The 26911-nt window shown below is 38.2% G+C and overlaps 2 protein-coding genes across 2 annotated transcripts; both read right to left on the bottom strand.

The window, feature by feature from the left end:
- Positions 1–2530: 2530 nt before the first annotated feature.
- Positions 2531–4132, bottom strand: LOC104456651 (proline-rich receptor-like protein kinase PERK9). Its single transcript, XM_010071503.3, has one exon. It carries the CDS (start codon positions 3655–3657, stop codon positions 2848–2850), a length of 810 nt encoding a protein of 269 aa, XP_010069805.2. The 5' UTR covers positions 3658–4132; the 3' UTR covers positions 2531–2847.
- Positions 4133–9913: 5781 nt separating this feature from the next.
- On the bottom strand, positions 9914–12779 carry LOC104430037 (DNA-directed RNA polymerase I subunit RPA12). The gene is made up of 6 exons (XM_039307995.1): positions 12543–12779; positions 12227–12352; positions 11300–11340; positions 10442–10501; positions 10290–10346; positions 9914–10173 (listed from the first exon to the last, which is right to left on the bottom strand). The coding sequence occupies exons 2-6, from the start codon at positions 12342–12344 to the stop codon at positions 10099–10101; spliced, it is 351 nt and encodes a 116-aa protein (XP_039163929.1). The 5' UTR covers positions 12345–12352; positions 12543–12779; the 3' UTR covers positions 9914–10098.
- Positions 12780–26911: the final 14132 nt, after the last annotated feature.

The following is a 26911-nucleotide window of genomic DNA, read 5'->3' as shown; positions in this document are numbered from 1 at the left end:
TTAGCATTTGACGATGTACTTGTCTTGTGAAAATGAATGATTTTAGAAAATGTTTTTCGAAGAATAATCACTTATATTTTTTTAAAAAAATGAGTCGACAAAAATGTTTGGACATAATTTGAGGTTAATAATGAATATTTTTTATTGACTAATTATTATAAGCGATATAAACGATCGTTTTTGGCAGCAAATTTTTAAATCATTCATTTTCCACGAAATAATTGAAATATGAATTTATTGCCACAAATACACGACTAATGTTGTTGAAATTTTCTTTAAGAGAAGAGAGAAGTAAATTTTTTATTCATTACCGTTATTTGATTTTTTTTTTTCACTTTGGAGTCGTATGATGACGTGTCGAGACATGTGTAATGAATGGACATTATGTTATACTTTCACAACAATATGATATGATATCGGTGTTAAAAGTAGCGGTTACTTTAAAGGGTGGACCTAAAGCAAAAGTAACACGATTAGGTCATGGAGGAGGCCACGAATTGTATTGATTTCTTCACCAAGTTACTTCGTCAAAGGGTTTTCCCCTTTAATAATTAGTACTTACTTAATTTTTTTCTCTTGCCTCTAAATATGAACTGATTTATACTATAATCTTACAATAGCCGCAAAACAAAACAAAAGAAGTAAGAAAAAGAAATTGCAACTAGTGGTTGATACCCAAATCTCTTCATGACGCAATGGATCCAATCAACGACTGAAATATAATGTTCGTGAAATAATCAGATTCGATCTCGATTTGGGGAGGTTTAGATTAACAATGTACAATTGCTCATTGGAGGAATGCATCATTATCTTTTTCGGGCCGGCAATAGAAAAGGAAGAAAACCGGCGGCTATGACTCTTCTCAACCACCCCAAAGAAGCCTCTTCTCGTACAGAATATTGATGAACATGTGTCTAATACACATATGCATACGCAATTACAAAAAGATAACTTGCTTAAGAGTTTTAGAAGGAAAATCCCTCCTCGTCTTTGCCTTTTTAGGAAGAAAAGAATTGTCATGCTTGGAATGCCCCATGCGCGTGCAAAAATTTGTTTGATTATGGGAGAAAATAGGTGATTAGTTAGTGAAGTGAGGGAAGTGAAGGAAAACTTTTTTTTTTTTTTGGTCGGAAGTGAGGAATACTCAAATACCTATAAAATAGCACATCAGATAATTTAAGAAAGTCTAAAAAAACTACATAAACCTCACTTTTCCTATCTCAATTGTCGCCGAAATATTTGATTCAAGATGTCAACGCAGCACCGACTGCCCAATGGACAAGCTTCTAACCATTACCTTACTTGGTGTAGTGGGAGAAGGATAAGACCAATGGCGCACCTAAATTCACATCTATCCTTCGAGATCGAGAATAAACTAGGTAATCTCACTTGTAACCTTCGGCTTGCAAGCCAAGTCTTGGATTTAGAAGACACCTACAATTACAAAGAAGTATGATACTTTCTTGGCTTCAATAAGAACTTTGAAATCCATGGTAGTTGTGGATCGATCATGCATCAAACTTAAATATGCTTAGTGGTTTGTGGAAGTCACATGCAATGTCAATTGAAAAACAAAAATTAATATCAAAAGACGGCCTTTAGCATTTCTTAGCACTTTCAAAACGTATTCATTAGTCATATAGCATGAATATCTATGATGAACGCGTTACATGTCTAGAAGAAAAAAGATTTCCATTTCTGATTTTTTTTCAAAGAAATTGAGTTCCTAAACCTCCCTATCAAGACAACAGTTGGTACGAAAATGATCTTATCGCTGAATCCGGGAGATTTGTTTGGTCGAACAGGGACTATTATTAATGATCGGGGTCCTTATAATACACCAGAATCACATATAGAAAAAAATGCTAATCGACAAAGCTAAGTAGGTAAAGATAAAAAGTATTGGTGCTCAATTCCTTGCTCTTTCGGTCACTTCTTATTGGCGACCCATGTGAGAACAACCTATTCTTCATCACATCAAACCATGAAGAATTGAAAGGGTTCACATATGTTGAGAGGTTGCAGGCAGAAGAACAAGTAGAAGTTTCTGATCTAGTGCAATTCATTGGCTGCGTGTAGATCTGTGAATCCTTCCATGACTAATTTTCTTTTGTACCCTAATATATTTCCATACAAGAAGACTGCTCGTGCGGTATATTATTGTAGATTTGTTTCTTTCATCAAATGGGCATGCGCCAATGAACAAAAAAAACTCAGCTCGAAAGGCATATCGGCGATGGATAGCAACCACGAGAATCAAACTAACATTCTACTTACGGTGCCAGTACAGCGGAATAAGTGAGACTTACTTTCTTGTACAAGCATTCTTTTTAGTACGGTTCACAAATTATAAATGATGTTCATTACATATATAGCGGCACATCCTAAGTTCTCGTGGATCATATATTACTTTTATTCACCCAAAATATCTAAGAACAAGACAGAAACCGAACCAAGAGCATCCCGAGGAATATTAACAAAAAGAAGAAACAATTTAGAGAGAGAGAGAGAGAGAGAGAGAGAGAGGCTCTTGCATCTTTCAACGACAGTAACTATTTCATATATGTGTCGATCACTTTCTTTGTGCACCCCATTTCTAAAAAGCAGGAGGTGGCCACAAATGGATCTTCAGAAGCAAGAAACGAAACGAAAAGAAGACAATAAACAGAAAATCAGAACACCCAAAAGAGATCTACGTACACACAGACAGACACGGAGACACAAAACATCACCATACCACCAGAACAAAACCATACTAAAGCGGTTCAGGTCGGGCGATCGTGTGGACCCCTTTTAGCTCGAGTTTGTCCCTTCTTGAGCTTCGGAAGAAAGTATGCAGAAACGTGTTCAGGGGAGACGGAGGATCCGCCGGAGATTGTCGGTCGCGCCGGCGTCGACTCCGGCGGCCTCGGCGTTGCAGCTGAGCTGCTTCGGCCTCAGCAGAGAGAACTTGGGCAACGGCAAGCTGCTCGGAGGAGGCGATATCGCGTACATCACAGAGCCAGAGAACTTCTCCAAATCTCCCAAAACAAGAGAGCGGAAACCCCCATCGCCCCTCAACGAACCCTTGGACACAAAGACGTGCCTTGGGAGCTCATCCGGGTCGGGACCCATCGAGCATGTTGACCCGATAATCGCGTCCCCGTCGTCGGCTGACGGGTTATCCGAACGTGGGGCGGGGGGTGATTTCACCGGGTTCTTGGTGTCCTTCTTTTTGTTGTTGGGGTCTCGCCTTTTCGGCCGCTTCGGAGAAGACTTCTTGGGGGTGAGCGGCGACGACTGGGGCTTGTTGGTCTTCACGTTAGAATTAGGGGGTGGGAGAGAGAGGGAAGAGTAGGGTTTGGGCAAAGGGAGCAAAGGTGGCTGGCCCTGGTGGTGACGAGGAGGGACGCTGTTGAAGCCGAGAGGGCTGGAGACCGGCTGTGATGACGGAGGAGGGTGAGAGAAGGAGAGAGAGCGCGAAAGAGGAGGTGGATAGAAGAGCAGCACATGACCCGCTCCTCCTCCTGCTCCGCCGTAGACGGTGCTCGTGGGAGACGGTTTCGCTGTGAAGCTATGGTGGCCGTGGTGGTGGTTTCTCTTCGGCATCGTCTTGATTGGCTTGCATGGGGGGATCGGCTGGTGATCCGGTGCGTAAGATGCAGCAACTGCTTCCATGGCGGCGGCTCCTTCACGAACTCGCAGCACAGAGAGAGAGAGAGAGAGAGAGAGAGAGGGTTCTTTGATCGAGATCTGGGAAAAAACAAGAAACCTATGCTATCAAAGGTTTTCAAACTGATTCACAAAAAAGACAGTTTGATGTCTGAGCAGCCTGAGCTCTTAGGGAAAATCCGTACGGATCAGCTTACAGAAACCTACGTGAGGGGGGGGAACGAGAAAAACGAGACGGAAAATCAAAACAACGAAAGATATCGACGGCCTCTCGGGTATCAAAAGATCAAGAATAGAGAGAGCAGAAGAGAAGGCAAGATATATAGGACTCCGAACATCAGCTACATGCGTCGATTCACGATCGACCGATGCGAGCACCCTTTTTCCTCTAGAGATTCCACAGGGTTTCCCTGATCTCTAGCTTTTCTGGGAATGAACGCAGCTTTCTGTCAGCTCGCCCCATCATTTTATAGGCCAAATATCTCCAACGGCTAGACAATGCAACCTCGGTCTTCTTCTTTTAATTAATCCCCCATTCTTCATTTGTCTTTTTCTTTTTTGCCTCCTCAGATCTCGTCCATCACGGACCTCTTTCGACCAATGAGAATTGAGTAAGTATCAAGACAATACATCGTGTAATAGGGATTATAGGAAAAAAAAAAAAACTCTTTATGTGGCTTGATTTTATGGTCACGCCTTTTAAAAGCCGTCAAGAGTTCGGAGCTACAAGTACGGTTATAATATACTCTTTCCATATTTTCGTGCTGTATCAATCAATATTTAAAATCGCATGCTTTTACTTTTTTCAACAAATGAAATGAATTTTTATCGAATGATGCGATATCATTTTTGAAAATTCAAACTTCATGCTTAAGCATCTTGATCGCGCAATCCCGACGTCAAATATACTGTCGCCCTTTCGCCCGTACAATACGTTTGGCCGAATACGATGGAATAACGTGGCTGTTTACTGCTAATTTACCCGACAACCGCTGCGGTCGGTCCACTGTAGGGCGGCAACCGCCATTCGTATTTCGGCCGTCGGATCGCGTCTGGGGGAGATAGCCGTTGGGGATCCGGGCCGTCGATCGGCCCTTCCTCGGGGTCCTCGAAGTTGGTGTGCGGGGCCGGGGACCGAGCGAATCCTGGCCACACACGATAAATAAAGGCAGTGGGGCCCGCCGTGCCGCTTCGTCGCCCTACCCCCTAGGCGTCATGACCTCATGTGCGGGGAATTCAAAAAGGTGTGGTCGAAACAAATAAAATAATAAAAAAATATATATAAATATCCCGATATAAGAGAGTTTCTTTTTTTTTGGGTGCCCCTCCCTCTCTCCTCGAGGCGTTGCTAGGGTCCCACAGGAGGCACGGTGGAGGCGCACGTCTGTGGACACGTGGCGATCGAGTGGCCAATCGGGGCCTTCCCGTGATGAGATCTTCCCCCGCGAATGATTGGTTGGGGGGAGAGGGGGGAGCTGGCGGGGCCTCCCCGGTCTCGGCAGTAGAATATGGTCCTGAGAGTTTGCCTATTATTCGGGTTGCTGATATGGTCCTTGCTTTTCTGTTTAAATTTCTGTGACGTGACAAGGCCGTCGACTTCCTTAATTGTTTGGTGTTTTAATTAAGTGATTGATAAAACCTTTAGTTTATAAACTATGGAATTGGATATATATAGTTCATATCTCGCATTTCTAAGTGAAGATCGTCATGGATATTTTCTCATTGCTCCCTCTGGTCTATTATGTTTATGCTTCTACTACTAAGTTGAGCTGAGGAATGGGGGACTACTCTCTTCAACCCAGATAACACTAGGTAGCATTGTGAATGTCAATGTAATCACGTGGCTAATAAATTGCATGGAAGTAGAGCTTTCTAAAGGTTTATTTATTTATTTATTTTGGGGGGGACATTCAGATATCAACCATAACATGCAAAATGCAATGAGTATTACATGTGGAATTAATATGCAGACTATATTCTCAGTACAGACAGAGTTGAGACGAATTGTTTATGGAAAATAAAAAATCGATATTCAGATCCAGAGGGTTCGGCAAAAAGTGCAAACACTTTGATTACGCCTATCAGCTTGAGTTATGGTTTGCATGTTGCACGGCTCATGGTTGAAGATAAAGTGATTCTCTGGCTGAAAATTTACCTATTTAGGTAAGTATTCTCTTGGGAAGGTGCCATAGTGTCAAAGGGTACCGGCCAAGATATTTCACACCCCATTGGTGACTTCGCTTACCAGAAATTTCCTTTGGAATCTATAAAGCTCATGTGGACAAGAACGCGTAAAACGACAATACACAAAACATAGACAACGGCTGCGGACATCACGACTTCAATCTAAGAATTAATAAATCCGTCATCAATCAAATTTCGGGTTAAACTATAAGCACGTGAAGCACCGCCTTGTGGACTTGTAGTTGAAAACTAAGGCCCCCAACGAAACCATGAATATTGCTATTGGAGGAGCAGCCACCACAGTTTTCCGACCACAAATAAACAAATGAGGAAGGAGCTGGAAACCCTAGTTGGGGTATATATTCATGAGGGCTCCCAAATTATCAACTAGGCCAACGCCAAGATTGCCGACTTTCTACGGTTTCTTTGAGGAAGACGTGAGATATCCTTATCAATCTGTCGAGACGACTCTTGGCACTAGACTAGAAATTGTGGGGTTGACCCAAAATTGGGGGATTTAGATTGGCTTGGGTTGTGTGGAACCATGTCATCTAGATTGTTAAGAATATTAAGAGTTTTTAGTAGAATTCTTTTTAGTAGATCTAACATTTTTCTAGAAAGTGGGAAAATGACGCGTATATAGTCCATGGACTTTGGCCCGGTGTATGATGTAGTTCATGAATTTTTTATTTGTTCAATGTCGTCATTGAACTACTAGTAAATATTCAATTCAATCTTTCTGTTTGCTCAAACCACAAGTCGGACTTTAGTTGATGACATGGATTATTATATGCCGAGTTGGATTTTTAAGAATGGCGAGTAAAACATGTCTATGTTTCTATCCATATACTTTAGCAAAGTAAAAAGAAAAAAAAAGGCATTAACATTTCCATTATTATTTGATGACGTGGATTGTCATAACCTGATTTTAGATGAACATCTTACTTGGATAATGCATGCACAATTTTTTGTTGCTGTTGTCCACTGTTCAAACTTAATGGATTGGAAGTTATTAAGTTGGATCAGCGAAATGATGACATTGAAAATTTTCTTATAACTTAGGAACTTGATTAAACATTTACTAATAGTTTAAGGGCCACATTAAACAAATTAAAAGTTTAGTAATGGCATTGCATATTGGACCAAAGTTCACGAGCAATCTGTGTAATTTTCCATAATAAATTTGGCCACAAAGAAAAGAAATATTTTATATCCATTTTCTTTCAACAAGCAAAATTGTTAAGATGGATAGGGCTAACCTATATTACATGCGTGGAAACTATTAGTGTAATTATTAAGGAAAAAGCTATAAAAAATCCTACATTATATCTACTGTGACACATTTATCATAAACTTTTTTTATGATATCAAAAATCTCAAATTATGTCAATTATAATACAATTACCTTAAAAAAATTTTGTGATATAAAAGAGTCAAATTTGTACTTATGTAATATATTTATTCTCAGTCAAGATTCCCTCAAATGATTTTCCAGTCAAAATAACATTGTTTTTATTTCACTTAAGTTTCATTGGTGCTATGCAATACCGTTTGTCTTTCAACATTTATTTTCAATGATGCTTATTGACAGAATCTTGATAGAGTATAAATGCGTGCACAAATACAAGTTTGAGATTTTGGGTATCACAAAAAAATAAAATGAAATAAATGTATTACAATAGGTATAATTTGGAGTTTTTTGTAACTTTTTCCCGAATTATCATTGGTTTCCTTCTTCTCTAATTTTAAATTATGTTATCATAAATATTCTTCTCGTCTTATGTTAGACGCCCAGCCGGCCGGATAGTATTAGGTAATGTGGGTCCAATCAGATTTGGGCAGTCCATACGCGCATATTGATTCATATTTTTCACAAAGTGCATTAATTTAGCAATTATTCTCCGGTGAGAGAACCGCACATTTTCTTGCCTCTCACTAAAATTCAAACTTCCATTCATCGACTGTTTCCCTTAGTCTGCAGGACTGATCCCGTGTAATATTCGCTTTTTGTTTTTTTCTTCTTAATTTTAATTTTAATTGAAAGACATGCCCTTGGCAACATCTTCTTGGCCTCACTAAGTAGGTTCCATACCTCGCATTTTTAGCCTATACAAAATGCTCCTAAACTCTTACTTCGTTATATCCATCGATCTTCTGTGCATATTTCGGCTCACACTTTCTTTGCACGTGATTTTTCAAAGATGAAGTTGTAATCTTTCTCTAACTTTTAGACAAATCACTCTTTTTCAAAGATGAAGTTGCAATGATCTATTTTAAGAAATTAAGACATAAAAAATGCAATGATCTTTACTTTTATTTTATTTTCCATATATATCCTCCATTAGTTAGTACTTTAAAAAGACCAAGCCATTGGCATGGCATAATTATGCACTATTGTAATTTTAGACACTATTTTACTTAATTATGCACACTAAAAGAGTTATGAATACAAGACTAAGTGATGACATTCTTAAAATGCTGGGAGAAACAAAAGAGAATCAAATCGAACCATCTTTCCATTAGAGAAATATCATTTACACAATGTGAACGAATAAACGACTTTGTGACAATGACGAGCAATGTTGACTTCGCCAAGAGTAATTTCTTAATTAGAAAATAGAAGACGAGATAAATATCTTTAAAATAAAATTGTAATCATAGAAAAAAATTAAAAGGAAACAAAGATTACAATAATTATTATTGTGGTTGTTATTATATTCCATTTACATATCATCATACATCCATCCCTTCACTTGGTTTTTCTTTACTCCTCCTCATCATTCTTAGTATTGTTGTTCTCTAATTATTTTAAAAGATATTTCTTTTTCATATTACTACATTTTTCTCTAGTATTAAATTTATTTTTGCGCAATTAGTGCCGCGGCAGAGGAGTTATTTGACTGAAAATAAAGGAGAATTACAGTTCTACCCTTGGAAATTGACATATCGAGCGCGTGCAAACAGGTAAAAAAGAAAAGAAAAAGCATTGGCAGCCGTGACAAAATGAAGATTTTTATTATTGAAGTTTGAGAGGCAGGCGTGCATCATCTTGAAATGTTCAGAAGGATTTCGGCTAAATCCAGCTTAAAGTATTACTAGATTGATGACAGCTCCGTTGCTAGCTGTCTTCCATATCTGCTTGGAAGCGCGGCCGGAATGCAATTCAAACCTGGGATGCATTCGATCCTGCTCGGGCCATTTGGTTTAACTTTAGGAAAATGACTTTGCATTTCAATTTTGTGAAGGCAAAAGTATTTGGATACTATTTTTTGTGTAGACTTACAAAGCAACTTTAAGGGGAAAAGAAAAAGGAAAAAAAGAAAAAAGAAAAGAAAAAAAAAAGGGAAGGAGATGTAGCTGCATGCAGAGGAGAAAATCGTAGGGGAGGTCACACAACCTAGACAAAGCCTGAGGTTGAGCAGCCTTAGGCAACGCCACCTAAGGCTAAGGTCGAGCGGACGAAGCAGTGTCGCCTGAGGCCGTGCGACCTTGGGTAGTGTCGCTTGGGTCACATTGCTCGACCACCTCGGGTGGCGGCGCTTGGGTTGTGTGACCTAGGCGACGCTCGAGGTCACCCGACCTCAAACCACCCCGCCTGAGGTCGCATGACCTCAAGTGATGCTTCCCAACAACCAGATTTAGCTGCTCACGGCTGAGCGCTGCCCATAGGTTGAGCTTCGCAGTGGAGCAGTGAGTCTGAATCCAAGGAAGAAGATGATGAACAGTATTTTCAAAAGCATTTGACAAATGGAGCCTCAAAAATTTGAACCAAACGCCAAATTATTTTCCCAAAGCCCCTTGGGAATGCTATTGCTGAACCAAACGGTCACTTCCATTTGAACCTACGTATACATACTCCCTAGAAGAATCATCAAGCCAACAGTGGCTTTTATCTCTGGCCCCTATACGTTTTCAACCCTTGTTTCCTATGGACATGAACTACAGTCTCACTGATGATTTAGACTTTAATGCTTGAATCTATCCATAAGAAAGAAAAAGCTAATATTGGTTTCGGACACAGTACAGCCCAACGGGCTTTTGCTTAAGGGGTTATTTTCATCTTCTCTTGGGCAGTGAGTGAGCTTAGACCACTTGATAACAGCAAGAGCAATTGCTCCAGTGAAACTCTAGGAAGCTCATTCTGGAAATTCCACAAGGAGATGCACATGCTTGAAACAAGAAACTTAGCAGTGTAAACATCACCACACAGTACAAAGCTCCCTGCGGACTCAAAATTGCATAATAATCCGATAAGTCGTACAGTTAATTTTCCGTAATGGTATCCCTGCATTTGGTACATGTCAAAAATGTAGTTTGCCCTTCATCTGCCGATCTCATCTGCAACAGGGTCAGATATCAAGGAGTGAATGACGAGAAAAGGGAGGATGGGAAATACTTGTGTTAGGGAAGATTGGCGTGAGAGAGAATAGCAGCGCGCTGAACTTGTACATTACCTGCTTCCGAGTATACTCGAATTCATTGTTGCCACATTTTTCACACTTCCGAGCTATCTGAGAGGCAAGGCCGATATACGAGAACATCACAATCGGTCCACAAAGAAAACATCATGCCGTTATATACTAATATAGCAGAATGTAGCAACTACCGTTGCTAATTTCAGCTCCCCCTCCTCGAAGGTAGACATGCCAAGCTCCCTCCTTATGTCCTGAGATATGGTAGATGACCATGAGAAGCTTAACATTTTCAAATGTGTGATCCAAAGCATAGGGAAAATTAAGGAGGACAAAGCCTTTTCTCAACTAAAGTACTACTCTAGGTGTTGCTTCAAAGTAGATAAAATAAGGGTCCGTGATTCAATGTGTTAATAAGAAAAGGTTTAAGATGAAATTATTATTATTATAATTATTTTAATCCTCTTTTAACAGGACAAAAACAGAAGTCTAGTGATCCCTACCAAATTCACTCAACAATGTCATGAATTCTACATGATGTGGGCACTGTTTAATTCAATAATGTTAGAGAAACCATCAAGAGGTAATCGCATTTATTTTGCAGCAGAACCACTCATCTCAGTACCTTTCAGTCTCAACATCAGAGGTCAGTAATTGGAAGCAACAATAGGTAGTTGTGAAAAATTAAGCTTCACTAACAACAGACAGCCTTGTATTTAGGTTGTGGCCAGTGAATTGAAGGCCTTCCAGAAGCGAGAAAACTTGACGTATTTTTTCCATCGTGAGAAGGAGTTCACATTTTTGCCAAGTTGGCGCCCTTTCTAAGCCTCAGATGTTCTTCAGTACTGAAGAGTCACCATAGCCATTCAAATTTCTAGCATTTTCTATATTTTATGTTCACTCTAAAAATGACTACCTAGGCAGGAGAACACGATGAAATATAACTATATTCTCTTAAATTGTTGAACTAGTAGAACATGTATGCACTTAACTCATGATTTTAAGATCCAACAGAGTGCATGCATCAATCAGTCAGCTAGTTCAAGGCATACCTGAGCAGTTACTCTGTACTTAATTTCTTTTCCAGCAATATCTGAGAGCAAAGTCATCAATAAGGCACATCATTGAGAAAAGTAGAAATTGACTCGAAGAGCAAATTGGTAAGGTCTAATAAATAGCTAACCGGCAACTACTATTTGAAAAATAACAATAAAAACACACAATGACCGAACAGCCAAACCACTCCAAACAAAAAGATAGCAGACATAGTCAGAGAATGAGACGACCGTGCTAAGATATGCATTTCACATTAGTGGTTTGACCTGAAATGGCTATTTTTTCCCCAAACTAGTGGTCTCGGGTGTAACCAGTAACAAATTCTGTGAAAGGCCTACTGAGTAATGATTTTGGCCAGCACAATAGTTTCTCCAAGTTCATATTAGCCAGTACTACAGGTAGGGTGGCATAAAAAGAATTTTTCTTCATCCATTTCCTTTTCCTCCTCAATTATCAAATTCTCAGGGTGTCTCTCAATGGATCATCATCCTCATCATCCAAAATCAAGAACTAAGATACTTCTAACTAATACAAACTTACAAGGTGAATTGTCCCAAGTATGCAGAAGGCTCAAAATGGAATATTTGCAGATGGAAAGATGAAAACTTTCTGATATCCTAGGCAAAGAAACTATTTCTTTCCAATGCATCACGAAAAAAAAAAAAAAATCAAATCTTTGCAGTGTAAAAGAACAATGGTGAATCCTTACCAAAAAATAAAGAACAACGGTGAACTATGCCACTATAAAAGGGCAGAACACAGACAATAGCATTATAAAAAGAGCAGAACACAGAAAGGGCAGGACACAACAGCCTATCCTGACTTTCAATCTCATGCCAACTTCAAGACCCAGAAAAATAGACTCCAAAAGCAGGACCATCTCTATAATTATTAATCAAGCACACTGAGAGATTGATCCCAACCTTTAGTGCTCCGCTTAAAATTGCACAAAGGGCACTTGGCAAACTTGACCGAACTTAGCGTAAGCATCGTCCCACAGAAGTTACAAAACAAGAAATCACGATCTCGGGAACGCGCCATGAGTTAGCCTGCAGAGGACAACTCAAAATCAGATTTTTTTTCCCTCCTCTGTTTCCTTACAAACAGCCGAAAGCACACAAATTCATACGAGGGTGTCGCCTGCAAAGAAGCATTCTAGAAAAAATCGACATGTCCCCGAGCTGTTCTACTTCTTAGAACCAACCCATTCGATAGCTTCAAAGGGAGAACGAGACTCACCTCAGCGTCGACGTCGAATCGGCGAGCCAGGCGCGGGCGACGGCAAAGACCGGCGGCGAGTCGGAGCGGTTGAGCTGCAGAAGAACGAGAGGCGGAGCTGGGTTGCTGCAGAGAGAGAGAGCTCCGCCGACGGCGACGGCGATGGCGGCGGCGAGGATTGCTACGGCGAGAGAGGACAACTGCGTAGCCGGAGCGAGAGGCAGGGAGGCTGAGGATTGCTACGGCGAGAGGGGACAACTGTCCATGTCCTACCCTAAAAATAAAAAGGCGTTGTATAATTATTGAGTATATTATTTTGTTAAAATTGTTTTATCTGTTTTTCAAATTATTATATGCATTTCGAGTCTTCATCAACCCACATGTCATCAAAATCCAAATTTACGTATTTTAGATTTTCACTATCAATATGTGAAATCATAGATGAATTGTGTCATTATACTTATTTTAGATTTTAGACAATCTTTTTGCATATTTAATTTTCATATAATACATACATCCTAAAAGTAAATAGATATTGCCTATGATTATTCAGTGCATTATTTTGTCAAGATTGTTTAATTTAATTTCTCAAATTATCAAAAGAACCATATAAACATTGTCAAAAGGCAAGTTGATTATTGTATACAAATTATCTACGTTAATACCTGCCATACCATGGCAATTTCTAGTTAAAATTGACCGAGTGAACTTTATTGACAAAAACGTGAAAATATTTATTACTCAAAATGATAATTGAAAAATTTAGAATTGAATTGGTTGTCATATGACATATTTAAGAATTTTTTTTGGTAATTTTCCCATTGATTGCATACTTGGGTTGATGTGAAAGGGAGCCATTGTCCCTATGGGGTGATTGGTTTTAGGTATGCCTTTTATCAAAACTATATAATAATTTATGAAATCATCGTATAAAATTTTTTTATATCGAGTTTTGTATTTAGAGTTTACTTTATGTCCCCTCCCTAAGCTATGTTTCTAAATTTTTCACTGACCTTCGTCATCACAGAGTTGACAATTCATTTGCCATATACCAGTGGAGACATGGGGGGAGTTTTACGTGATAATTATGCAGACTAATAACTTAGTAATAAAGTGAATTCATGTTGTGCATGTTGAGTATCATGCAATGGTCACTTTAAATTGAACCGATATAACTAAAATATGTGTGGTGTAGCTATAATTGTGTTGCATTGTAACTATGGTATAAAATATAAATATTGCAATTATGTATTTGGTACTGCATATTTTAAAGCTACACAATCTCTAAGTTACAATATCTTTGAGTTGTGTGAGGCAGTTTTTTAAAAGTTATCGTAGCCATAAAATATTTGACAAGCACTATATTCAATTTAAAGATATTAAAGATTCAAAGTATTTGCAAATTCAAAGTTATCTTATGGGAAAATAAATTCATAAATGACTACCTAATGAATTATCCTTTTTATATATTAGATGGCGATGATGAGTCACACATGTTTTTGAAATGAAAAATGTCATCATAGACTTGACTCATATGCCCTTCAAATAAAGTAGAGAAGGTTTTTGCATCATGTATATATAGAGCTATATAAATAAGAATTTCTCACGTCCAAGTAACCTCACCAAGACAATAAACAAAAATTAAATTTGTGACTCATTATGCTTGACCAATAAACATGAACTTCTACCGAACCCAGTGGGAGTCCACCATTATGAATGAGATTGTACCAATATATTTCAAAGTCTCTCAGCAATATGAGTCTATTGGCACTAATTTTGCCCGCAATAAAATGTCACTATGGTACTGATATAGTCAACAAAATATATTGCATTGTTTTGTCATAAAAGGCGACCTTATCTTTCACGTTGGACTTATTTTTATTATAAAATATTCAAGTAAAACTTTTGTTGAAACTTTTCGTTGGAGGCACTTGAGTAATAATATTTTCTTTAATGTAGTACTAAAGTGATTTGGCGAAAAGTTTTGATAAGCATTTTATGAAACTTATGACACTTATGGTATTCTTTTCTCTTTCATAATCAACACCAAAATCTTTAAAGTTGCAAATCAGTAGTAGATTGAGGACTGAATGCTGTTATACATCTGTCTTTAATAGAGAAAATAGGTCGAAAGAGGTACATGTCATGTGAAATATCAAGTAATCTTCAAATTCCAAATAAATCTGCTAAAGCATTAAAAAAGAAAAAGAAAAGAGAGTGACGCTTCCAATCATTAGCCGTACAAATTCAAAGTAATTTGTCTTCCACATGGCCGTTCCCAATAATTACCCGTACAAATTCAACATAGCTTCGGTCAATTCCAGCTCAAACCTTGTGGATTTTCACGGTTGCGGATGACTCATCAATTCATTTTCACGGTTGCGGATGACTCAGCTGGTACCTCTTCTCGAAAATGAGTATCAACTAGTCTTTTTCATGGATTGTGATGATATAGTAAGAGTTGCATATGCTCTTGATCTGCTGTACTATTTTCAAGAACTTGCCTTTGCCACTTTGAGAGAGATGACTGCTTTTGTTTCAACAAATCAATGTTTGATTGCACTGTTGGTGCTGGATCGACGGGAATATGGACGAATTATGGTATTCGTTATGATGCAATTGATCGTTCTCTATCAAGTGAATTGTAATTGTAAAATGTTATTTGTAAGTTGATAAATGTTGTGATGCTTGCAATGTAATCAGATTGTCACCTTGTTTGAGTTGAATATTTTTCCGTATGATTTGACAATCTCAGAGATTCAATTCAGCAACCAGGCAGGCACCAAAATCTCATGTTAAGTTATTTTTGAAAATATATTATAAGGACTGCACTTTATCATGAATAATTGAAATTTTGCGACTGTTATCAGCGGTGGGAGAGCATGTAAATAGGGAAAGCTACTGTGGGTAGAACAACTTTGATGGACGAATGCTTTGGTAAATAAGCTTTCTGAAGCGTTTTATCTTAGAGAACCGGCAATGGATAGTTGCACAAAACAGACTTTTGAGAGGCTAACTATAGAAAAGACAAATCTATGAATAGGGCAATATAATTTTCTCAGCTTCCCGGTATCTTACGTAAATAAATTGTCATCTTGGCAGTGACAAGATTACTTCACTGCACTTGGGAGAGCTTTCTGACTGAAGCGATGTTTTGGTGTCAAAGTGGGATATAAGTCGCCTTTAGTAGCAACAGACACACCTGGGGTTTTTCACATGTCAAAGTGCTTTTCTCAAAAATGTACAGTGTGGTGTTTCTGTGATGACATTGCATTAAGATTCTTATATTGTACCTTACCCATGTTATGTTGGAATGGCTGAAACAGATAGTGACATTGGAAGCTGTGGTTGAGGAATGTGTTGGTGAAATTTTTAATGAAAACGATTCCAAAGTAAGTTGCAATGACTTTGGAAGATGTGGTTGAGGAACGTTTTGAAGAAATTCTTGATGAAAATGATTCAAAAGTAAGTCCATCAGACTTTTTGTATGATCCTCTGGCATTTACGAAGTGTAATGCCTGCTCGTAGCCGAGGCCCGAAGGTCCTACTTCAGTTCATATTTATTAGCTTTTCTTGAGCTCCATGAGTACAGGCACCTTTTGAGACATTGCAAAGAAAACAAGAGTAATGCCATGCTGTCGCTTGCAAAATCAAAGTCAGATCCAATCTGGATAAGATTAGAACCACAAACATGACAGAGGGTTGGAGCAGTGACTTAATGGCTTGCGTAGTACGTTAGGACAACAAGTATTATCTCCAGTTGCAATGCGTTTCACCGGCAGTTACAAAATATGTGGCTTCATGAAGAACAAGACAGTTAAGGATATCCTCACGGCCAAGGGAAGTTCAAAATTTGATCCTGAAGAGCAGCAAGCTGCCATTTTGGTTTGGTTTCAGTTATGGCATTAATTAATATCCAGAATCAAGTTTCTTAAATGGCTCTCCGATAATTCTTTCTCATTTAGAATAGGACTCCTTCTCGCACTTGTTTTCTCGATACAAACAGACTATCAAAAAGAAGTATAATAATCAAGTGTGAGATTTAAACTTGGCATTGTTATTTCCACGAGCCAATAGATCTGGTATCATCCTCAAACATTTCTTCGCATACATATTTGAATTTGCTATTCTAAGGAATTTTATTCCTAGTGAATATCTTTGGCATAACAGGAGGAAGTCGAGAAGAAAAAGGGGCTAGTAACAATGTGATCAGATAGAATATTAGATGTTGACGATACCACAGCTTCAATCAGCTTTCAGAAGAGCTGAATATCAAAATACCAGAGGTAATATCGTCACTTTAGTCCTAAGATTTGTACCTGAGATTCTTCATTACTCGTACCTGTCTCCTGAGCCTTGGATCCTTTTCCGCTCATCTCTGCTTGAAGTAAAACTATCCTTTCAAACCCAGGATGGAATTTAGAGTTTGAATGGGTAAGGGGAGATCTCTACTTAAAATTGTGCTAAAGCTTGCTTGGAATGGGGCTATCTATCATATTAGGAGGAAGAGAAATGTTATCTTGTATGATCATGTCGTTCCTCAGATTGTTCGGGTCATTAAGTTGGTCATTTTCTCGGTCAGGGTTCGAATTCAAGCCGTGTTGCAGGAAACGAATTTGTTTTTGACTGATGCAGATGAAGCTTCGTGTTCGAGATGGGGGCATTGGGCTGTGGTTGATAAGAGCAATTTTGGTTTTGGGCTTTGGAGAAATCCTGGACGTTCTGATGAGCCCTGTGAATTTCGGTTTGTGGGTTGTTGATGGATTTGTAAGGACTTGGCAGCATTGCTGTGATATTGAGCTTGTATATGGGCCTAGTTCGTCCAGTTCACCTCAGAAGTTGAGCAACGAAAGGGTTACCGAAAATGTTAACATGAAGATTCTAGTTCTAGACATGTTAATCCTCCATAGATCTTGATATTCTGTATATATAAACCACCATGCACATGAGATTAAATTTCTCATGCTGCTCATGTTTGCCCTGCTAAGAAAAGACGGCTGGAAAGATGAGAAGACTTGAGAGTAGAAAAGGACATAATGGCAATTTAATTAGCACTTGATTTATTTCAATCATTTTTAAAATCTGTCTCTGTAATTATTTGCGTTTGTGCATTCAATCTTGTCATTGCACTGAAACACTTTACAAGGGTTTAAAATTCTCGTGGGGCAACTCCATATAAGCTTAGAGCATGATCACGTGGAAATTTTGGGGAGTTTACTTTGTCTTGAGAGTGATTTAGAGGATATAATATCTAATATATATATATATATACATATATATATACATATATATATATATATATATCTCAAAGTAAGAAATCACCGACTCTTTTACTTAGCTAACGTTAATAGTCCCTACCATGATTATTAATCACGGAAACGGAAAGTATAATACATTAGTAATATGTCATCAAACATAACCGGATAAATTAAGTTGGGCAAGGGCAATTGTTATAAGCATATCGATCCATATAGAAAAGCAACTATTAGGATGAGGGACTATCATGAATTATAATTAATTGAGTGATTAAAGGATGCCATCGATTCGAAAATTGTTGGAAGAAAAGACAACACTAAATAAATTACAATGTTTCTTTGCAGATGACAATGGAAGTTACACAACGAAAGACATACGACAACCATGAAGAACAATGCATGGAGGCTTGCCCCGATTTTGGCTTATGAAAACGGAGGAGACTTGACTTTGCAACTTGGATGGATGAAATAACAAAGCAGTGCGTGGACGACCCGAGTGCATTCTCATTTTCTGTGAAGCCACTTTCTACCCGTAATTAGGACGTTGTCCCATAGAATAAAGTGTGTTTTATGATACTTTTACCATGTAAAGACAGACTTTCTGACTTAGAATATGAGAGCGTGGGTCATCAAGAGTCAATTCATATGAAAAAATTGATGATGATTTGATTCTTGGTTTCCACGTTCCACCAACTCCAACACAATTAATTTCGCACGGCAAACATTAATTAAAAAAGAAAATTAGGATGCCAATTAAATTGTCAAACATGCCTTTCCCAATTTCATTTAAGTAGACGTTTGTGGTCTTCAAGTCTCTGCGGCTGATGGCGGCTTGCCGGATGCAGAGATATCCCAAACCTCCAAATTCTCGCCATCCTCTTTAATTACGCGTTATTCTGCCGTGGCAGATGGGGTGGCGTCAAATCCTCACCCTCCCGAGCAATTACGCAGGCCTTTCCACAAGGACTTTATGCAGGTCTTTGGATTCCGCCTCCGCTAAGACTAGACTCTATGGTAGGAGGAAGAAAGTTCCCGGAAATGACGGTAAAGATTCCCACGTTATTGCTTGAGGCAATTCCATGACTGTAAATCCTAATCTTTGGACCAATTGTTGATCTTTATTGTCTACTTGGGTTGACGAGGACAGGGACCGCTGCCCCTCAGAGCTGCTTGCTTTTTTGTCTGTATTTATTAAATACGTATCATTTTATGAAATCACCGTAGAAAATTTTTATATCTCACCCTCATAACTAGGTACTGAAGTTTACTTTATGTTGCATCTCCTAAGCTATGTTTCTACATTCTTCATTTCTTCTTCCCTCATAATTACTGATTAGATTTTTAACATTCATTTGCCAATTACAAAGTGGATACACAAGGAGATTTGACTTGACAGTCATGCAAGAGTAGTAACTCAATAATCAAGTGAATTTATGCTCGGTATATTCAGCGGTATGTAATGATCACTTTGACTTTGAATCAAACTATTAACAAGTGAAATATAATTGACATAGTTGCAGTTGCGCAGCATTGTAATTATGATGTAAAGTGTTGGGATTTGTGTATTTGGTAATGCATTTTTTAAGGTCATGGCATCTTAAAGTTGTGAGACAATTCTTTAAAAGTTGAAAGTTATTATTGTAGCCCTAAAACGTTTTAACAAGCACATTATTAAACTTAAAAGGGTATTGGAGATTCAAAGTCATCTTAGTGGAAAAATTCATAAATGAAGGTCTCTTTATAATGAATTTTCATAATTTGTCCTAGAGCTATACATATCTTTTGAAATGAAAATGCCATGGCAAACTTGACTAACAAACCTTTCAAGAAAAGTAGAGAAAACTTTCACATCGCATATATGCAGAGCCAAGTAGATAAGAATTTTCCACACCCTAGTGACCCACCAAGACAATCAAGGGAATCAAAGTTGTGACCCAGTAATGTCATCTCAAGGAGACTTTGACTCCTTTGCATTAAACTTTAACTGCACTGCTGTCCAGAGCAATTGTGCTCGACCAAAAAACGTGGAATTCTACCAAATATGAATGGGACTTTGCCAATATATTTCGAAGTCTCTAGGCAATATTAGTCCGACCAACAGAACCTATGGAACGGGCAACGCGTTGTGAGCCTATGAGCAGTCACTTCCACACTCTAGAAGGGCTGGATAAACTGAGGTGCTCCCCTGCACATGCAAGAGTGAATAATGGGGTGGATCTGACAGCTTTTTCTAGTGGGGTTTAAAACTAAAAAATGATTACAGAAAAATGGGGGGAGTCTTATAGCTTTCTCTAGGGGTTGGATCTAGCATATTAACTTAATCCCCAACACTGAGGGCAATTTGAACCCGTTTTATCTACTTGGCTAACGTCAGTAATCCCTACCATGACGTTTAATGATTGAAATGGAAAGTAAAAAACGTCGGTAATTTGGTGTCGAACATAACTAGATCAATTAAGTTGCGCGAAGGCAACTGCTATGAGCATGCTAATCTATGTAGAAAGGCAATTATTGTTAGATAAGTATAAGAACATACGAATAGGACGAGGGTACTATCACGGTTGATGCGTATTATAATTAATCAAGTGCTCGAAGAATTTTATCATCTGAAATTCGTTGGAAGAAAACACGACACTAAATAAATAACAATGCTTCTCCGCTAACGATGGCAATGGAACTCACGCAACGTACGACGTCTGACACCCGCGAAGAACAACTTATGCATGGAGGCTTGCAAAACACAGAGGAGGCTTGACTTTGCACATGGGACGGATGAAGCGGAAAGCAGGACACCGACGACTTGGGTACATCTAATAATGCCCCTCTTCACTTCTACTAAAGCCACTTTTCTTTTCACGTTCATCAGGAATTTTTTTGCCACAGTTGATTGTCGCCTTAACTCAATCTGAGGCGATAAAAATACAGAGTGTGTCGCCTCCGGCATACCTATGGCAACAAGATCGAATTTCGTTGCCTTAACTGTACCTAAGGCAACAAAAGAACAGTTTCTTTCGTCACCTTTGGCATATTGACGGCGACAAAACTATTTTTGTGGCAAAAACTTTTGCGATCTGAGGCAGTTTTTCTACGGTGGAGAATTTATAACCCAATTCACCGACTATGATCTATGACCGGTACTTATAAGATCAGGGGAAAAGTTAATGTCACTTTGGTGAAATTACTAATCTATAAATATAAAAAAATCACCTTGGATCATAAAAAGTTAGTAAATCACGTGTGAAAATAACACATGATAAAAATTCCTTTTCATTCTGAGTGTAGCATTCGATGTTAAGCTGTTGCGGTGTTCATCTCCGGCATGACAAAACCGACATCAGATATTATTCCGTGTTAATGTTTCTTTCTGTCCGTCCTCCTCGTGATTGATATAAAGTAACGAACACTGTAACGAGTATATGTCTAGGAAAGAAAAATTCTTTTAACCTGGTTATTTATTTTACCCGCTTGTGCACCTATGGCTAAACTAACTTTGACAGAAATTCCAATCTTCCTTAACCATGACAAAATGAGAAATCATTTTGACTAAATCGTACATGAAATTACTTGTATGTCGACCAACAGGGCTTTTAGAATGGGTAACACACATTGTGGGCCCACCAACAGACCTCAGAGAAGACTTGTTTCAATGACTTCACACTTGAGAAGGGCTATATAAGTTGAAGCACTCTCCATTACCAATAAACTCACTTGCATACTAAATTACAAAATGGGGTGGCATCAAATCCTCGGCCTCCTCCCTTTTCTTTTTTTCTTACATTCCTCCCTTCCCTTTGCCTCGGCCCTTTGCCCTCTTGACCAGCGCGATGCCTTGCTCCATTTTAAGTATTCCTTTGTGTTTGATGTTGTGGCATCGGACTATTGTCATTTATATTACCCATCTTATCCAAAGACAAACTCATGGAACAAGGCTGTGGATTGTTGCTTGTGGGGCGGTGTCACTTGCGACAATGGCACTGGTAACGTCATCAATCTTGATCTCACTTGCAGTGGGTTTCATGGCACTCTTTATTCCAATGGCTCTCTCCTTCTCCCAAAGCTCGAGAAGTTGCTGTTGCGATCTTGCAATTTGATCAAGTTTCCCCATTTCTTGAATTCGTTTAAAGCACTAACATATCTAGACCTCTCTTTCAATAATATTAGTGGGGAGATTCCGGAGTGGTTTTGGGGAATAAGCCATGATACGTTAGAAAAATTAGATATTTCTAATAATCTTTTGGGGGGAGGTATACAACAATTGCACTGGAAGCGATTGTCGTATATTAACCTTGAGAGCAACTCATTCCAAGGGCCACTTCCAATCCCTCCACCTTCTACTTCTTCCTTATATGCCTCCAAGAGTGGTTTCACCGGTGAGATCCCTTCTTCAATTTGCCAATTGAGTTCACTCAAGTTTTTACATTTGTCTAACAATAATCTCTCTGGAATTATGCCATCATGTTTTGGTAATTTATCTGATCTCGTGGATCTAGATTTGAGCAACAATATATTACAAGGACCATTACCGCGCTCCCTAGTCAAATGTGTGAAGTTATATTCACTAGTTCTCAATCACAACGAGTTCAGTGATATTTTCCCACATTGGCTGGAAGCACCGAAATTGTTCTCACTTGATTTGCGATCCAACAAATTTCATGATAGGATCAATCTCACTGCCTTTGGACTCTCCTTTCCTTCTCTTGCGTATTTATTTCTTTCCAACAATTATTTTTTGGGATGGTGGCTCACAGAGGATTTATCAAACACCTCATTGATTGTAATAGATTTGGCTAACAACATGTTTGGAGGGGCAATTCCACTTCCATCTACCATCACCACATACTACTCTGTGGCAAGTAATTATTTTGCAGGGAAGATCCCTTTTCTGATATGCAATGCCACCAAGCTTGGGATGATCGACTTGTCTAACAATAACTTTACAAGTAGCTTGCCTCCATGCATAACAAATTTTAGCACCCATTTGTCAGTTTTGAACTTGGGAATGAATTATCTTGAGGGCACAATTCCTCAATCATTTTCTTGGGGAAATAGCTTGATGACTCTTGACTTGAGTCAAAATGGGCTTGAAGGCAAATTGCCTCGATCCCTTGAAAAATGTGAAAATCTAGAGTTTTTGGATCTCAGTAACAATTGGATTAAGGATACGTTCCCGGGATGGTTGGGAACACTCCCACAACTAAAAGTTCTCAATTTGTGGTCTAATAATTTTGAGAATTTTCTAGATATTCCCGTGCAAGTTGACCTCTTTCCCAAGTTACAAATTTTAGACCTCTCCTACAATAACTTTGGCGGTCCTTTGCCAACCAAATTGATTATGAACCTTAAAGCAATGATGAATGGCATTAATTGGCAAGAAACATCATTGTTCATGACACAGTCTTTTGAAAAGATTTCATACAACAATTCTTTGCTCATAACCCTAAATGGGAGAAAAATTAGGCTAAAGAGAATCTTGACCTTCTTCACAATCATTGACTTATCGCACAATTCTTTCAAAGGGGATATTCCAGGAGTCATTGGACATCTTCAATTTCTCATAAGCCTCAATCTTTCTCATAACCATCTTACAGGTTCCATTCCTCGAGACTCTAGGGAACTTGACCAATCTTGAATTGCTTGATCTTTCTTCGAACAAGCTTTGTGGGAGAATTCCTGGAGAACTGGGCAATTTGTCATTCCTTGGGTTATTAAACCTTTCGAACAACCACCTCGCCGGTCAAATTCCTCAAGACATGCAATTGAGCACATTTGACAATCACTCGTTTAGCAATAATCCGAGCTTATGTGGAACTCCACTTTCCAAAGAATGCTCTCCAAGATCTTCCTCGTCAACTTTCGACTGCAAAGGGCATAAGAAATGGTCCAAACAGAAAATAGTGTGGATAGGTTATTCATCAGGAATCGTAATTGGAATTTCCATAGCATACATTACAATTGAAACAGGATGGCCTAAATGGCTTGCAAAAGGTGTGAGAATGCTAGAAAGAAAAACAGTTGAGTGGAGGGAGAAGCCAAAGCAGAAGACCATTGTATTTCATAGACAATGAAATTGTTTGAGGAGTTGTTTCTTCAAACTACACAATGTAGATTCATTGAATAAACATGCCACTAGACAAGCTTGAAATGTCATTTCCCTTAAGGAGGCTTGTTTCTAATGTCTCCTATTCTTGTTTCTTTGTGCAATTGTATTATGCATATCATATTAATTGATAAGATAAATAATGAGATCTGTCAAGCACACAATTTTATACGGAAAAAGAAAGAAGCAGCAAAAAGTAGAAAAATGAAACAAAGTCCATTAATATCTCTAGATATCTTTTCCATCTTCCCTTATGCGTAGCTTTTATTTATTCATGAAGAGTCAGTAATGAAGACTGGGTTTAACCCATTCACTAAAATCTTTGAAGTTGCAGGTCAGTAGAAGATTGTGGACCCGAAGCTATTATGCATTGTCTTCGATTGATAACATCAGTCAAAGTCGAATAGAATGTTGAGTGAAATGTTAAAAGTATCTTTAGATTCCAAATAATTCCACTAAAAAAAATAATAATAAAAGACAGTGCCTCGCTAACAATTAACTGTCCAAATTCAAAGTAATTTGTCTACCATTCTAGCCATAGCTGCGCATGTGATGGTAGGTAAAAGGTGATACAAATTAAACTATTTCGAGTGTTATTTTTTTCGACAGTCTTATGATTGGCTCATCAGTCATCAGTATGCCCTATGTAGTCCGAATCAGCCCATTGGTCGAAATACTTGTATCTTTGGGAGAGATCGATGACATGCAGTTTGGGGGACTGAAAATGACTTGTAGCTTCTCAAAGTACCCTATTAAAAATCTGCTGGACTGCAAGTTAAGTACCTTTATTTCGGGCAGTGAGTCCAACCATGATGCAGAATTGTCCCCCAAATTTATGAATTAGAGGTTGTCACAATATTTGAATCCTTGGCAATGGACCTTGCAGGTTGGTTATTACTCAAGAAGACCATTTTCGGTGCCCACGTTTTTTTTTCCTATTTCAATCGTACTGGTAAATTTGTGCAATTGATGACCTGCTGGTCATGTTATCTATTGTGAATTGCGAAGCCACTCACAACCGTCAATTTAACAATAACCTATTAAGTTTTTTTTTTTAAAATTAAATTAAATTAAATTAAATTTTATGAAAATGTACTATGCATAACTAAATCATGGCGGCGTAAATAGCAAATCACTAGTGAAATTAATAGTCGACTAGGAATTTATTGTAGTAAACTAACTATTTTGTTTGTAAGTTACAACTGTTGACCGACACTACTAGTTAAATATATAGGTAATCTGTACTTTACCAATGGAAAAATGTGCTCATCTATAATAATAAAAAACTATTTTTCATAACCTACTAGGGTAATTAAACTTGGCAAATTGATTATCTCCTTTGTATGTTATTGTCGAAAAAACATTGGTACTTGTAAACTGCAAAATAGTAATAATCCACGAGGAAATTATAACAGTGAAATAATTATTTTGTTCACAAGTGATAACCATTAATCGATGTTACTAGTGAAGTACGTAAGTAATTTGTAGTCTACTAATGAAAAATACGCTCACCGGTAAAAACAAACGACTGTTCGTAATTTCTAAGGTATTTCAACTTGGTAAATAAATTATTTTGTTAGTGGGTTACTGACAAATGAACAATGGTACTCGTGAAATGAAAATGATGTTTGGTAATCTACTAGAAATTCGTATTGGTAAAGTAGATATTTTGTTCATAAGTTGAAACCGTTGGCCGACAGTATCAGTAAAGTATCTAAGCAATTCGTTATATGCACATTAATAAAAGGGGCCACTTGTAAGCAATTAATGAAAGGGGCCACTTGTAGAATAATAATAAAAAGATGATAATATATTAATGGGTTTGATGATGGTAATCTGTAACCTTGTTATGTGATTGGTATTTTAGTTGGTTGAAAAAGAAGTTATCGGTCAGGTTTTACTTTACCAACGGTTTTTCAAATATATTATTATTATTCAAATTAACCACGCGCCGAACAAAATTTCCTTTTCGGCTATCGGAATTTAAGAAATCTGCCGCTTACCCAGGTCTGCGGTGCGTGCAGTGCAGATATAGTGCCGAGTTCATCCAAATATTACCCAAAAGAATAGGAAGAATGGTTTGGATTGCTGCTCGTGGGACAGTGTCGCTTGCAACGATGTAATGGGTAATGTTACCAGCCTCGATCCTTCACTCAGCTGTCTTCAGGGCTCCCACTATTCTGATAGCTCACTCTTCACACTTCGCCAGCTTTGGATCCTCAACCTTGTTGTTAACAATTTCCATGCCTCACCCACTTTGCCTGAACTAAGGTGTATACTGAATCGAGGCACCTCAATTTTCCATCGTTCCAATTTTTCAGGTCTAAATCCTATTGAAATTTCTTACTTTTCTAAACTTGTTTTACTTGATCTTTCTTCAAACGTTAATGGTACGTATGTGACGGACAATCTTAACATTGAAAAAAACGGGTTTCAAAATGCTTGTTCAGAATGTGCCAGAGTTTAGAGAACTTAGACTTGATCTAGCAGACATGCCTAATGTTTCATCTTGTTCTTTCATGAATTTATCCTCCTCCTCGATGTTTTTCAGTGCATCCATAAGTGATTTACATGGGGAACTTCTGCACAACGTATTCCACTTGATAGACCTCCTTGATGTCAATTTGAAATTCAATGATATCACGGTTTCTTCTCTGAAGTCCAACTCGAGCTAGTCTCTTGAACCCTCAACCCTTTTTGTATACAGGCAACTCCGGCAAAATACCCCATGTGAATGGGGAATTGAATTGTACATTTCTAGATCTCAGGACTTTGGCATTTTCTTCCTGCAATTTGACCAAGCTTTTGATTTTTCCGAACTATTTAAAAAACTAAGAATTAGATCTCTCTAAAAACAAAATCGGTCGTCAGATATCGAGATGGTATTGGGATTAGGGAAAAAAACATTATGATATCTTGATGTTTCTGGTAACCTTGTTAAGGGAAGTATGCATTAATTTCCCTAAAGAGAGTTCATCACTATTGACCTAAATGACAACGTACTACTCGAAGTGCCGCTTCCGACTCCACCACTTTGT

Source organism: Eucalyptus grandis, chromosome 3 (genome assembly GCF_016545825.1).
Source record: "Eucalyptus grandis isolate ANBG69807.140 chromosome 3, ASM1654582v1, whole genome shotgun sequence".
NCBI lineage: Eukaryota > Viridiplantae > Streptophyta > Magnoliopsida > Myrtales > Myrtaceae > Eucalyptus > Eucalyptus grandis.
The sequence above is the reverse complement of the archived record's forward strand: the minus strand, read 5'-3'. Positions and strand labels throughout refer to the sequence as shown.

Excerpts from the sequence above, each read along its gene's own strand:
- LOC104430037 (XM_039307995.1), bottom strand. The coding sequence starts at position 12,344 with ATGGCGCGTTCCCGAGATCGTGATTTCTTGTTTTGTAACTTCTGTGGG. Across the intron at positions 11,341-12,226 it reads TTTTAAGCGGAGCACTAAAG|ATATTGCTGGAAAAGAAATT; the intron begins GTTGGGATCAAT and ends CTTTGCTCTCAG. Across the intron at positions 10,347-10,441 it reads GGGAGCTGAAATTAGCAACG|ATAGCTCGGAAGTGTGAAAA; the intron begins GTAGTTGCTACA and ends CTTGCCTCTCAG.
- LOC104456651 (XM_010071503.3), bottom strand. The coding sequence starts at position 3,657 with ATGGAAGCAGTTGCTGCATCTTACGCACCGGATCACCAGCCGATCCCC.